The sequence below is a fragment of the Pavona decussata genome, unplaced genomic scaffold, assembly GCF_977016875.1.
Source record: "Pavona decussata unplaced genomic scaffold, jaPavDecu1.1 SCAFFOLD_137, whole genome shotgun sequence".
In the NCBI taxonomy this organism is placed as follows: Eukaryota; Metazoa; Cnidaria; class Anthozoa; order Scleractinia; family Agariciidae; genus Pavona; species Pavona decussata.
The window spans coordinates 551498-565920 of record NW_028145550.1 but is presented as its reverse complement, the minus strand read 5'-3'; the positions used below and the strand labels follow the sequence as shown (position 1 = coordinate 565920).

Genomic DNA, 14423 nt, shown 5'->3' with positions numbered 1-14423 from the left:
TTATTTAGCCTTGTGAAGATGACTTTAGATTGTTAAAACATAAACCACCTCGGAAATGAAACTTCACTAAAACGAACGTTTCTTTGAAAATTTTAAAACTTTCGCTTTTTTAAATTACGCAGAAATTGATCAAATCCTGACGGTTGCCTTAAGTTTCTATCCGAGGTGGTTTATATTTATCTGGCGGGCAAATTTTGTAGGGTCACTCTTTGAGCTTTTTGCGAGCGAGAAATGTTCAAAGAGTACCCGTAATTTTTTTTGCTAAATTTGTTGCTAGGGGAAACGCTGTGCAAATTTTTCCAAATTTTCCCGCCAAAAGACTTAGTATATACAGGAAAAAAGTTTGTACACACCTTTTATTTAATTAATTGATTCTTAATTAATCAACTAAAAGTATTCATTGTATTTAAGACAGAAAATAAAGGACAATGAAATTGAAACAATTGTTTGCTTGAGTGTGACTTTTATTATTGAGATAAATAAGTACAATGGTATTATTAAGCAATATTATTAATATTGAATAAAAATATAAAATTGGCTATGGAAAATTGAAAAAAAAAACCGGCGCATGCGTATTTTTGGCGCCCGTATTTTTTGGCTTTTGTCTTTTGGCGGGAAAATTTAAAATTTTCAAACAGATGGTAACAATATGGAAAATTTTTTAAAAAAACCGCGCATGCGTATTTTAAGCGGCGGTATTTTGGCGGGAAAATTAGACAAAATTAAACAGCATTTACCCTTACAAGAAACGTGAGCCAAAAGAATATAAAGTTAATTGTGCATAAATTTATTAATTTTAAACATGCGTTAGTCAATCAAATTTGATTAAAATTTGGACGATTGTGGTATCTTAAACTTTGCCGAAAATTTCCATTTCTAGACAAACTAGTTTGCCAAAAACGTCTTGCAATTGATTAATGGAAAAACTGGTAGTTTTCTAAACTTCGCAAATGCAAAATGAACACGAAGACGCGCTATAAACAAGAACTTTCCATGAAAAATGTAGTTTCTTTTCTTTGTTATTATAAAGGGCCAATTAAATAAATTGGCATGTGATTTAGTCGAAATCTTCATTTGAAAGCCATAGTTTTAACCGAGATTGTAGCTGAAAATGTTTTGGCCCGCTAGCAAATAAGCAAAATGAAATATTAAAAACCGATGAGTACAACTTTTCACGATTTTTTTCCCACCAAAATCGGCTGTAAAGTAAAATTTGAAATTAGACTACAAGAAATGCCTGTAAAGTAGCCAAAAATTGCAAGAAAATTTGAATTCAGTTTCCATCGACACGTAGAATTTTGCTAGCAGTTACGATCGCTTTGGTATGAAATTGTTTTACATAAGATATCAAGTCATTGTTTTAAAATATATTTTTGCTTTCAAACCCGACAAAACCGAGCAGATTTAGAGGATTTCAAACCAAACCTGTAGACAATTGCAATAATTTTAAGTTAAACCGAACATAATGCAGCTATAAAATTAATATAGTTTCTTTAACGTAGAAAATAACATTTCTCTCCATCCTGTTACGAAATCTTAACAAGGTGGCTTACCGAAGAGTGAAATTTCTTGAAAGCGATAAAAATATAAAAAATGCTAATCGAGGCCCTTTGATAAAGTGCGTCTTCGTTTTTACAGAAAATTCGATTCACCGAAGAAAATAAAGTTCCATCTAAGTCGGCTTTTGGAAAATAATTAATACTTATGTTCTACCTTGACTAAAAAAAGTCCTCGATTTGCTCTTGTTCCCTTGATTGTCTTGTCAAGGCTTGTCATCTTTAAAGTGTCCTGAAAAATAAGCAAAATCTGCAATTAGAAAGTTAAATTTTAATCACCTTTACTAGTATATCGGTTCAGTCTATAAGGTCAATCATTTAAGGTTCAATTGTTTTGCTTTGGCGACAAAATAAAAAATTAAAAACTAACTAGTCTGTTGGACATACTATTTATTTTTTTCTCAACAGGGATGCAATTAAATGCATTTAACACTTGTTTAAACTACGTGCAAACCTTTGATATGCGCACGGCCAAATTACATTTGAATTGGGTAGCTAAGGATAAACCCTGGAGTCCCAGCAATCATGAAAGAGCTCTCTTTTTAACTGTCATTGTTCAGGTATAGTTTCCTGTGTGCGTAGGGGTATTGAAGGGTATGTGGAGTGTTTTTAATGGTTTGTACTGATAACCTTGTTCCCAGCATCTAACTGCACCTTCTTTGTTAAAGGAAGAGAGAGAAGCCTTGGAATTCTTACGCTCACCAGAAAATGAACTCTACAAATTTTGCGCAATGTTATACCGTGTGTCTCAGCTTTAGAACGATATAACAAGATACGATTTTTGACACAACAATGATAAACTAACCTCCTCTCACCGCAATAACACAAAATACTCTGGGAAAAAAAATCTCCCCATATTTTTTGTCCTAGATAGGGTATTTACTGTCGACTTATTAGTTCAACAAGCTTTCAAAGAATGGCAGAAAGTCAGAAAAAGAAAGGTCTCCCCAAAACATTATGTTGCACAAAGTTAGTTGAGCCAGAGTCCTCATTACTATAGGCAACAATGAACAGTATCCATTTTAGCGCGAACCGAAGGACATCTGGGGCCCGTTCCTCGAAGGTCCCAAAACTTAACGGGCTTTTCAAATGTCGTCTTGAATCGACTGGTGTTGAGTATTAGTTCAAACCCGCCAATATGTTGCCTAAAGTTAAAACGATATTAAAATCAAACTTTCAAAATCAATCATAGCTAGGGACTTTTTAAAAGAAACCTCTCTGAGTTAATAATGAATCGCTGATGAGATCTAAACATTTTACACGAAAATATGTTCTCACCCTTACACCCTGTCCACCCTCGATAATGTTCCCCCCCCCCCCCCCGCCGGGTAATTACTTGTTACTTGATTGCTTGGAGTCAATTTCGGTTATGGCTCAGTGAATACCAAGCGTGACCACGCACCCATCCCCTCCCTGGTAGTTGTCGGGAATTTGCCATTTTCGCTTCGGAGAACTGAAAATGCCCGACAGTGGTGTCGGCCAATACTGATCCAAAAACCCCATTCACACTGTATAGTTTAGAAAAACGAACAAATGCCCCAGCCACGGATTTTTGATAGCAATCCAGAGAGTAGACCTGACACAAGTCCACCTTCGATGCTTAGTTTAGTTCAGCTCGTCACACTCAGCTCAATGCTCCATTTAAAAAAACAAAATATTCAACATTTACATATCAAAAGTTTGTATCTCAAATCACAATTGTTAATTGATTTCACCTCTAGCGTACGAGAATGAGAAGATAACAGGGAAACAATGAATGCAACTACATAAGGTTGCTGATGTATAGTTAGTTGTACATGGCTTGAATGGAACTTCACTCGCTGTGAATTCTGGGCTCCTCATTATAAAAATTCATTTTCATTTTATTTAATGTTCCTTTAAAATTTCATTTTGACATTACATGATGCTTCATACTAACGAGATTTCGAAAATTTCCCCCTTTTTTTAGGGCCGAGACACACGGTTTAACACTGAGGCTAACATTGGCACAATATCGCTCGCGAGAGAGCTGGAGCGTGTGATGAAAGGAACTTCTACACTTCCAAACAAATCGACGTTAAATTGCTAAAAATTATGTAAAAAGTGGAAATAACATTTTACTGTTCTAAAAATCGGAAATGATTACCGCCCATTTTCGTGCGTAAATTTCCTGCGCGCCACCTTTTTGGGTTTTATGACGTCATACGGTTGCCGCCATTGTCAGGAAGCAGATTTTCTTTTGTGTAGAATAATTGGGCAGCCGTATGACGTCATGAAATCCAAATTGGTAGCGCGAAGAAAACTGGTTTAAAAGCAAAAATACGCTGTAATAAAATCCGATTTGTAGAGCAATAAAATCTCCACTTTTTCAACTAAGCTTTGGAATTTGGACACCATTTCCAACAATTAAACGTCAATTTGTTGGAAGAGTGGAAGTTCTCTTTAACCATATGAACATCTTCATCATTCTCCTTGGCCGGAAATGTTGCGTGCAACATTTTCTGGTGTGGACACACCGTGTTATGTGCAACGCTACGCGCAGTGTCACAGTACGCGTTAGAATGGACCGATATCAATACCAAATATTCGATGTCATTTACATTAGGCATCGATACTCACAAGAAAATAAATATCGTACTTGGTCACGAGACAAGAAAGCGCGGAAGTCATTTACTAGGTGAAAGCGTAAAGAGTTATTATAGAGTAACTTAATATTTAATCACGATCATCGGCAAGCTTAATGTAAGATTCCTATGCTTCGAATTTTCAAGGGCCGTGACGTGAGCTACGAAAACCATCCTCAGCAACTCAACTCAATTCATATTACAGTGTGACACGCCTTACCGTGGCCGCCCAACAAACGTTTTCTACAAGTTAGCCAATCAGGATATCTTCCTCCTTGTTCATAAAATACAAATCGACATGTTTTCAATAATCCGTCGTTGCGTCACTTGCCTGTTGGACTTTGCAAGGAGGCGTGACCGTTAATCAAATTCGCTTATCTTGATTGGCTAACTTGTAAAAATAAGTTTGTTGGCTGGCCACAGTAAGGCGCGTCGCACTGTAAGACAAACACAACTTATCAAAACTCACCATTGTCAGCAATATCTTTGATTTTCCTCTTAACTCCTTCTCGTCAATCTCTCTGCTTGAATTCAATCGCTATCATAGAGCATAATTTGTTATTGTGAGGGACTAATCAAAATTCTAGTGGCAGAGAACATGTTTAAGGACGATTTAAAGAGTTGATTTATAGGCAGGGTGGGCTGTAAAGGGGTGCAGAGGAGTTGCATACCAAGATGGCAGACTCTCGTTGATACTTGGTACCAGAAACTTAAACGGCAATTAAAATCGGCGAATATTTCTACTACCCTAAAACAAGCAATCTAAATAAATAAAAGAAAGGGTATCTCACTTCCTGTTGTTAACGCTTTGTATTGAACTTCCACTTTAATTTCAATCCCATGCATCATGTTCAGTGTTGCAATGTTAAGTTTGGTTAATATGGTGCACAGGTCAAAGTAACCTGGACAAACTGCTTAGTTGTAATGCACCTCAAAAGTATCAACTGGAGCCTCTGACACTCAGTCAGCTTTCGATGTCAATTGGATTTGTGCGTAACTGAGGCAAGTAAGATAGAACATTAATATTTAAAGGCGCCTATGGCAGCCCCACTCAGTTCAGGTCTTATCCAGCCTCACTTCAATTGGGATAAATTACCCAGTTGTTCACTCGTGCATTCCAAACAGATAGGCAGCGTTGCTTTAGCATGCTTCTGAAACAACGTGCGCTCAGTCAGCTTCCGATGCCAAGTAAAATCAAACATTAATGTGTAAAGGCGTCTACGGCAACCAATCTCAGCTCATTTGGTTTATCTATCCAGTGACTTTTTGCTGCCATGGAAAGATCACAGTGACACCTGTTGTCATTATCGTTTTTCCTTCTAAATGGAGCATATCCGTGCTATATAAGACAAGCTTTGAAACTGCTGAATGTATAGAAACATCAAACCATAATTCGACAAAAATCCCAACGCTTCGCAGCTCAATACATAGTTTTGCCGGAATCTAACATTGGTTATATCACTAAATAAACCAAAAGAAAAGATTTTTATTTCACTTAAACCTATGCCAGGCCCCGGATTTGCTAACATAAGAAAATAATAAGGTAAGGAGTATCAGTTACTTCGCATGTCCACAATTTAATAAATCATTTTCAAATGTAGGGCCATTTAACATTGCTGATGCATACCATTTGTGCTGACTTAGCAACTTGTGGGTTGCACTGAGAAAACAGGGCTGGTAATATGCTGATAGCTCCACTGAAATTCTTGAATCTCTTGTAAACATTTATCCTAATAGTTTAGAAAAAAATAGGTAGAAATTGATGGGATTAATCAAAAGATCATTAATGGGGCTTTGAGGTTTTCTTACACCTTTGCGGGTAGGAGTTGGGTGGATGCCTCCCTCTCACCAGCAATGCCACTCCCCCCCCCCCCCCCCTTCACCTCCAGGGTATTACAGCTATGCAAGAAGCAAATAGATTTTCACAAATATTGGATGGAACTTTCCATTGATTTGCAGAAGAGCCTGTGAGGCGAGACACTTTTGCAATTTATTCCTCTGGACTTGGCCTAAATCGCATGTTGCGATGAATGTTCAAAGCTAGAAGTAGATAAACTTTGTGCCCTCAGATTTATTACAGTAATTATGATTGCAATTCATCATATTATAAACGTGAAGGGTCATCGTTTATAACTAGCGAATTAGTAGGTTTTGAATGATCTGTATTCTCCAGATCTCCAGAACTAACAGCTGCAAGTCTTGCAAACTGAATCATCTCTATCTCGCCAGGGGGTTTCGAGCACAGTACGGGGTTCGAAAAGTTCGAATCACAAAATTTTAAGAGAATTAAATCTCTCCATTTATATTTCATATTTGTTAACTATCATTTGCCAAGAGAAAATGATGGAAGAGTGAAGAGTGAGATATGAGGTTCTTAGGGGGAGTCGCTCTTAATTGAACTGTGACTCATCATCTGCCTTTAATTAACAACTTTTACCAAAACGAATGACCGGCCACGAAAATTAAACTAATTATCTTGCAACTTGACTTTCATTTCAAGATTAACTTTTTAGAACTTGATACGTCGTAGAGAAATTACCTGTCATCAGAGTGAATGTTCCTTGAAGTTTCATTTTCGTTAATCCAGCATTGATGAACGTCAAAGCCTTGCTCTCTGTGTCGCTGTATCTTCAGTGGTGCATGTTTTTACAGGCTTGTGGTTCCCCAGCGCTTTGCAGTCGCCTTGAAGTTCTTTAGGTAGAGATAATACTCCATAAAAGTTCACAATCAAGGATTTCTGAGATACTGGACGCCGAGTTAACTTTGCGAACGGCGCCATGTGCAAGAATGTATTGAGGATGATTTTTGGCAGTATGAGATTTGCAATTCAAATTGTATGATAAGAAATGCAGATTACAAAGACAAGTAGAATGAAAGATACAACGACTGAGTGGAAATGACAAAAAATAATGAAAACTGTAGTTTAGGGACGTAACGAAAAACACAAAATTTGAAACTTGAAACGGAACTTAGTTTGCTGTAGCCTGCAAGCAGTGTTGAGGGAGGCTCCGCTTACAGGATTAGCGAAAAAATGAAAAATTTTCAAGCTGACAAAATGCACGTGCTTCTAGGTTGCACGTGCGCTTATGTTGGTGCACGTTTTACTCGTCCACTGCAAAACAACAATGTAAATTGGTCTAATGACGCACTGTCTAATTACTTGATTTACATCTGCAGTAGATCTCACACACACACACACACAAAAAAAAAATTATGGAAGCTGTTGAACAACTCTAATTTTTGTCTGTGATAGAAACACAACGAAAATCTGGTCAAATACGTCGAAAAAAAAAAAAAAAAAACAAACAATACAAAACAAAACAAAATTAAACAAAGCGAAGAGTGTGTGAATTTTACCAGTAAGGCTAGCGCTGGTTCCACACGATACAACCGGTCCGAAAGTTTCTTCTTTTTTGGCTAAGGTAACTTAGCTGGCCCACCTTTTCTTTTGTCCTCTTTGCCTTCCAAACAGCCACCGGAAAAAGGATTTGAGGAACGAGCTTCCTTTTTAGCAAACCCTCCTTTTGGAACCATTTCAGCCGGCAGGGACTGAGTACTAGACCCAATGTTTGGCACTGGGAACGAAGATGGACTTTTTAAAACCCTTCAGTCCCAGTGTCAACTCGTACGTTCTCCTCACTGTCCTCTGTATATTTCTTATGCTGCTAGTTGGGAGATTTTGTCTAAAAATCACGGCATTTCATCTTTGAAGATTATTTCCTTTATTCTCCTGACTGAAATGTTTAATTCAGCAGTGACATTGTAAGGCGAAGTTACGTGTTGATCACCACTGGGGCTAAAAGGGTTAAATGTGGTCGGCTGCGATGGATTAAAATTTTGCCTTCAAATTCTAGCTGAATTTCGTTTTTAAGTTTTGTAATTAACCACAACGCTTAACGATAATAACTAAAATGTTTTGAAATCGTGATTTTCAAAGTCGGTCTCGCTGTAATGTTTTGCATGTATTGTTAGTTGAAGATCTCCCAACCGCTCGTCTATGCGAGAGTTGCTGCTTCTGTGATATAATTGTGGTTAGGGTATTTGGTAATTGTGCCACTCTGACTCTTGAGCAAAACAAGTAGACATTAAGAGCTGCGCTTGAATAATTGCTCTGCCCTCAACAATAATGTGGTGCTTATTTGAAGCACTTGAGCCATAGAACGCTGCTTACTCAAGAAGTCGTGAGTGAAAATGTAGGGAAGAGGTGTGAAATTTTTCTCAAACCAATAATTTATGAAAATTAAGTCAACTTTAGCTGTCTTGCTAAATTGTCCTACTTCTGCTTTAGCAGTCTTAATGTAATATTAAAGAGTGATTTCTTTAAAGCTTTGTAGAAGTAAACAGAGAACAATGGAATTACCATTGAAAAGTTTAATTATCTAGTTTCATTTCTTGGGGTTATATGTACATGTAAAACAACACTGAACGGTAACTTTTGTGAGAAAATTACAGTTACATATTAGATGATGGTGTTGAACCTTAGAGGGGCTAAAATGAAGATGTTGATGAATACAGTACAACGGAAAATGTCTCCACTACATGTTGTTTTCTGATGTTAATTTTTTTATTTTTAACAATAAAACATCTCACATCAAGTCGAACAATACTTTGCAAAATATCAATACTTCTTGACATTTTTCTCAGTCAGTAGGTTTTTCAAGCTTCACTTCCAGCTATTTTGTGAGTTTGATTTTTATCACTCTCCATGAAAATGACTGGAAATGAAAGTTACTTTTCTTTCACTGAGCATAAAATATGAAAACGGCACAGAAAGAGGTTGTAACAAACGCATAAACAGGATTTGCTTTTTTTTCTTAGTTTTCCCAAAACATTGGGCAAAATAATAAGAAAACTGTTGATTGTCCTTACATTCTGGGCCCAGTTGTTCAAAGCCCAATTAAGCTAATCCTGGATTAACAGCAACTTTGATTCAAGTTTAATTACACAACGATAATTCATAAAGATTTTTCAAAAAGATTTTTATCCCTCGGTTTTATGTTAACTCTTCTTTACCACTAGCTTAACATTAGAGTTTAAAAACAATTTTAACGAGCGGGCAGAAAACCTCGGTTAACTTTTAATTGTGGATTAACGTTAATCTGCTTTCGAACAATCGGGCCCTGAGATGTAGCTATATATACAGGGTACACGGCTCAACTCCAACTTCATGAAGTCCCAATCAAAATAACTTGCAAGCAACTTCTACGAAAGGAACAAATATCTGTCTAGAACTAGGAAGCCTAGAAAATGAGTGTTTAAATGTATACAGGTTTATTAAACATGTCAGTCTTCTTGCTGAAAAGTAGGCGGCTCAACAATTGCACTAAATGAGAACCCTTCTAGCCGTTTTTTAGGTTTACCCACAGGCTTGCAGATACCCATTTAAGCACCTCAGAGTAAGGGCAGACATGAGAAGTGATACTTCTTGTCAAAGGAAAGAATGATGGCTATGACAAGGACTCAAGTCATTTTCAAACTCTAAGTTCAAAGTAGTGACAGTCCTTTTTCCCCTCCCCAAAGATACTGTACATAACGTTATTTTGGTTGGCCAAGGTACATTGTAAAGTTATAGCAGATTTTGATTTGTCTCTAATACGCTTAGCTAGGTTTTGAAAAATATAATTTGAAATAAAATTATAATCAGCTGCTGTAGAATGCACACAACCTTCAAAAAGAAGCAACACTATTCCTTTCCTTAACAGTCAAATCCCTGAAAACTTCCTTTTTCCTGTGTTCTTCCACAGGCAAAACCAGTGTGTACTTGTTAACCTATTTACACAAACAAATTGCCATTTTACACCAAGAGCAAAATCTTGGCAACACACAAGCGGTTGTAGAAGGGTTAATATTATTTATCATAAAACTGAGGTTTTATCCAACCCCCAAAAGATAGACTACAGCTGCAGGTACATATAGCCAGTAATAGATCACAGATCTCAATGCATCTGGCTTTATGTAAAGGTATCAAATGTTGGTAGTTTTTGTCAAGTTACTCTATGAGCTTCTTGGCGATGAAGAATCGTCGCAGATAAAAGAGTTGCCATGTGGCCAAACCAAACAAGCACAGAATGGAGAAAATACTGAAATACAGCACACGGGAGTACGTTGACTCTGAAAAACACAACAAAACAAGAGAAGACCAATCAGAATGCTTGTAGTTCAGAAAAAAAATTCATGAAATATCTACAGTTCAAAAAACTGCAAAATTTATGTACATTGAAGAGCATCAGTTGTCGGTGAAGAACATTACGTAATTATGCACTGCTCAGATTTGTCAGCCAACAGCAACGGCCAGCAGTTTATCTTTGCCAACAATCCCAGCGGTTGGAGGGCCTGCTGCAAAAGGACTCAAGTGATGGTTTGGCCAAGTTGCATCCATATTTATCTGAATTCGTTCTAATTTGGCATGAATACAGACGGATTCTTGTGTCAAAAACCTAGTTCCATATTTCCTTTGTAATTTGGGGGCTCAAATTCGCCCAAGAATCTTACGCCTTAAGCCTAAACACTGAATCAACTGTGATGTTTGAAATGATTTCTTTTCTTCTCTGATTAATACTAAACAAAAGTTCTAATTTGAGACATGCAACAACTCTCTTAGCCAAAGTAGAGCCTACAGACTTGTTAACACATAAGAGCTTTTTGTTTTGCAAAAAAAAGTAGACCAAGATGTTAAAGGAAGCTGGGCAAAGCTGGGAATTTTCCTTAGCTATTATGAGTGGGAACCCTAGCTACTCTGACAGAGGAACAAAGCATTGACACCTCTATGGGAAAAAAGCGCCTTTTTACTTCCCACCCATTTCAAAATTAGCAACAGCCCTGCTGTTGTAGAAAGTCACGTTTGGCCAAAACAGAGAGATACTGTACATCCATTAGTAAAGGTTCAACTGTAATATCAACATGATAATTTTCTTTACCGTTTGTGTCCCTCATTTCCTGCTCTCTTTGTCTCATATAAGCAAAATCATTAACAACAGCATCTGCTAAATCTTCCAGCCTTTTCAGTTCCACTTCCATTGGCTTAAGCTTTTCAGCCTTTGCTAACTAAAAAAGCACACAAAGATAAAGCAAGGTTATTTTGCTTTTGAAATGATGCTAACAAAAATGTCTGAGACAACTAACACTTTCTTTACAGTTCGAGAGTTCTACCATGCACTGTACAGCTGTACTCCTTAACATGGACATCAGTGTTACATTGTACAGCTGTACCTGTATTATTAGTTTTGCATTTTACTTGTATTTTTTTCATGTGTTAGTTTATTGCTACTATAACTTTCTCCCCTATACCATGCAGATGCAGAGATGTTGCAAACAGCCGGCTACCAGCGAATTACACCATCTGAAAGAGACCTTATCACCAGCTGAAATTTATGCAGAACACAAATACTTGGGTCTAAGTTTAAAGGTACATAGTCCAAAAGAGATAGCTGGGTTTATTAATGAGCCTGCTGAGATTTTTCTTAGCTACATCCCTGTAGATGTCGTACTTGCTTGTGGAATTTTAATATTAATGTTTACAAAGGCTAATAAAACTTGCCATTTTAAAAAAAGTTAACACCAGTTTCTGTTATTTTAATAAAAGCTTACATCCTCGTAGTTTTTTGCTTCTACACCATGTTTGACATTGAGGAAAACTTCACGATCAACTCCACCTCCTGCTTGACCTACAGTAAAACATAGAAAGGACGAGAGTAATTCTCATTACAGAGATGCAGGTAATCTTAGGTTGAGAGTTTCACTTATGTCCAGAAATGCACCTAACCATAAATTTGGGTACTTCATTTAAAACAGGCCTTTTTGCTGTTTTCATGACTTCATGTTTGACAGAATTATGTGTGTTTTAGTGAGAATTATCTATGTCTATCATACAGTTCATGAATCTCATTAGCATGCATTTCTGGACATATCTCGAGAGTTTGGCAACACATGATTATTTTTTCATTGTTATTGAAGTGTTAACCCCTCCACAATCCTAAGTCTGTTTGTTCGGCACCAACTTTTAGGAAATACAAATGAAGAGTTAAAATGCAGCAATAACAAGAACAATAACTGAAATGTCACCGACATAATTTAAAAGGTTTAGTTTACAGGTAGGTAAAATGAGACAGAATGGCTGTATCACTAGCTCATACAAGCTTTTTGCATCAAAATTAATATTTCTGAATAACTATTGCGTAATGTGGTACCTAAATATTTCTTTCCTTGAAGAGGAGTTATTTTGTTTGACCAAGCTACAGAATTTGCCATGGACACAACATTCTCAAAGCAGGCTTTTTGCTCATTAAATTAACTAAACAACGTCCAATAAAAAGTTAGGATTTCGCCAGGCTAATTTTGGCCAGATGTTGTCCTACGCCTGGCATTATTTTTTGCAACTATGGTACCACATCTCTCAGATAGTGTGGATAATACTGTGACTGGATAATTTTTTGTGCATTTATCTGTAAAATAACTCTTACTCAACAGCCCTTGTTTAGCGCATGAATATGAAGCTCAAACAATGTAAATTTCCAAGATTGCTGTTAGTGTGATGAACTATTACGTGTACCTTCTTTTTCAGAAATATGTATTAAGGACGGTGCCTACTAATACCGAAGTATTTTTGTTCGGTTTATGACAATGCGGGAAAAGTAGATCTTAGCAAGGGCTATTGGAATCCAAAAAGAAAATTGGGGGTAACCACGCATTTTTCAGAGATAATTAAGCAATAATATCTCTAAAAAGCGCCAAAATATAAAGCAATGTATGGGATTTTTTCCTAAATTGACGCTTAATTATCTCTGAAAAGTGCATGGTTACCCCCAATTTTCTTTTGAGATACCAAAAGCATTTGCCAAGTTCTGCTTTCTCCGTAGTTTTAAACCGCGCAAAAATATTCCTGTATTAGTAGGCACCACCCATAGGAAACCTGAGTATCTTGCGATGCGCAGAACGTATGCGCAGTAACAATAGTAGGCACCGTCCTTAAACACGGTATATTATAGGGCGTAATGTGGTGCATTAGGACTCCACATTTATAGGAGGACACTATAACTGATAAATTTCTTATAATGAAGTCCTATTAGAGCAGTTTTCACCTGCATCTTGAAAGTGATCTGTATTTGCTTTGGTTTTACTTTGTGTGCTCGGTGATAGACCTTTATCACTTAGGGCCCAGTTGTTCAAAAACCGATTAATGCTAATCCAGGATTAAAAGTTAAACGAGGGTTTCACCTCACTCGTTAAAAATGGTTTTAAAGGCTAATTTCAAGCTTAAGGTAAAGAAAACTCTAAGTCAAAACCGAGAGACAAAAATCTTTTGGAAGAATCTTTATTGATTAGTAATTAAACTTGATTCAAAGTTCACGTTAATCCAGGATTAGCTTAATCGGGCTTTAAACAACTGGGCCCAGGAGAATAAAAGCTTTGTTTTTGCATGGCAAGCCTCGGCCAGAAGCAAATTCAGCACAAGGCTTGCCGTGCAAAAACAAAGCTTTTTATTCTCCTGTGACTCAACATGGCCGCAGAGTGATAAAGGTCTATTGGTTGGCAAAACTCGTACCACTTTCTCAACCAATGAGAAGCAAAACCAAAATTGAGTCGTGCCATGCTTTACAATTGTTACATGACTAATCTGATTAGCTCATTGTGTTGTTTGTATCTGTTTTATTGGTCAGAGTAACTACTTTGGTTTTGGTTCTGTGATGCTCAAATTAAAACCACTCCATGTACTGTAATTTGTTAGCTAAGAATCTGGGAATAGTCATTCACGCATGTCCTACCTTCACTCTCTACGCATACTTTGTACATATCATAGTCATCAGTTGTAAAAGCAAATTTGCCCTTAGTAGCATCTTCTTTCTTATACAAGACATGGCCGGTGGAATCCGTTACCTAACAAAAGAAATAACCATAAATGAACTCAAACTTAAGATCGAGATTATATTAGCTAGTAAGCTCATGTACAAATGATAACATTTAATTACAGCCATTTCCACCGTGAAAACTACAAAAAAGGGCTAAATCAATCTCCCATCATTGCATCCTTTATAAAGGCTTACCGTTAAGTGCGTTTTCTGTTGTGGAGCATCGGACAATCGGTATTCACCAGTGACTAAAACATCTTTGTGGACTTCTTCTCGCAAACACTTCTCCTGTCCGGGTGGTAACGTGAATGAAAGAGCGCTAACTAAGGCTAAATAACTCAATAAAACTATGGAGAAGTCTATGTATAATGCTAAAGGCCTCATTTCGAAAACGTGGAGCGTTCAGTATTGGAAATAAG

General features: G+C 37.0%; 1 protein-coding gene across 1 annotated transcript; it reads right to left on the bottom strand.

Annotated features, from left to right (window-relative positions):
- Positions 1 to 8699: 8699 nt before the first annotated feature.
- LOC146467171 (transmembrane emp24 domain-containing protein 10-like) lies at positions 8700 to 14388 on the bottom strand. Its single transcript, XM_085126267.1, has 5 exons — positions 14200 to 14388; positions 13921 to 14032; positions 11747 to 11823; positions 11077 to 11203; positions 8700 to 10270 (listed from the first exon to the last, which is right to left on the bottom strand). Exons 1-5 carry the CDS (start codon positions 14386 to 14388, stop codon positions 10149 to 10151), a joined length of 627 nt encoding a protein of 208 aa, XP_084982393.1. The 3' UTR covers positions 8700 to 10148.
- Positions 14389 to 14423: the final 35 nt, after the last annotated feature.

Excerpts from the sequence above, each read along its gene's own strand:
- LOC146467171 (XM_085126267.1), bottom strand. The coding sequence starts at position 14,388 with ATGAGGCCTTTAGCATTATACATAGACTTCTCCATAGTTTTATTGAGT. Across the intron at positions 14,033-14,199 it reads AACAGAAAACGCACTTAACG|GTAACGGATTCCACCGGCCA; the intron begins GTAAGCCTTTAT and ends TTCTTTTGTTAG. Across the intron at positions 10,271-11,076 it reads GGAAATGAGGGACACAAACG|AGTCAACGTACTCCCGTGTG; the intron begins GTAAAGAAAATT and ends TGTGTTTTTCAG.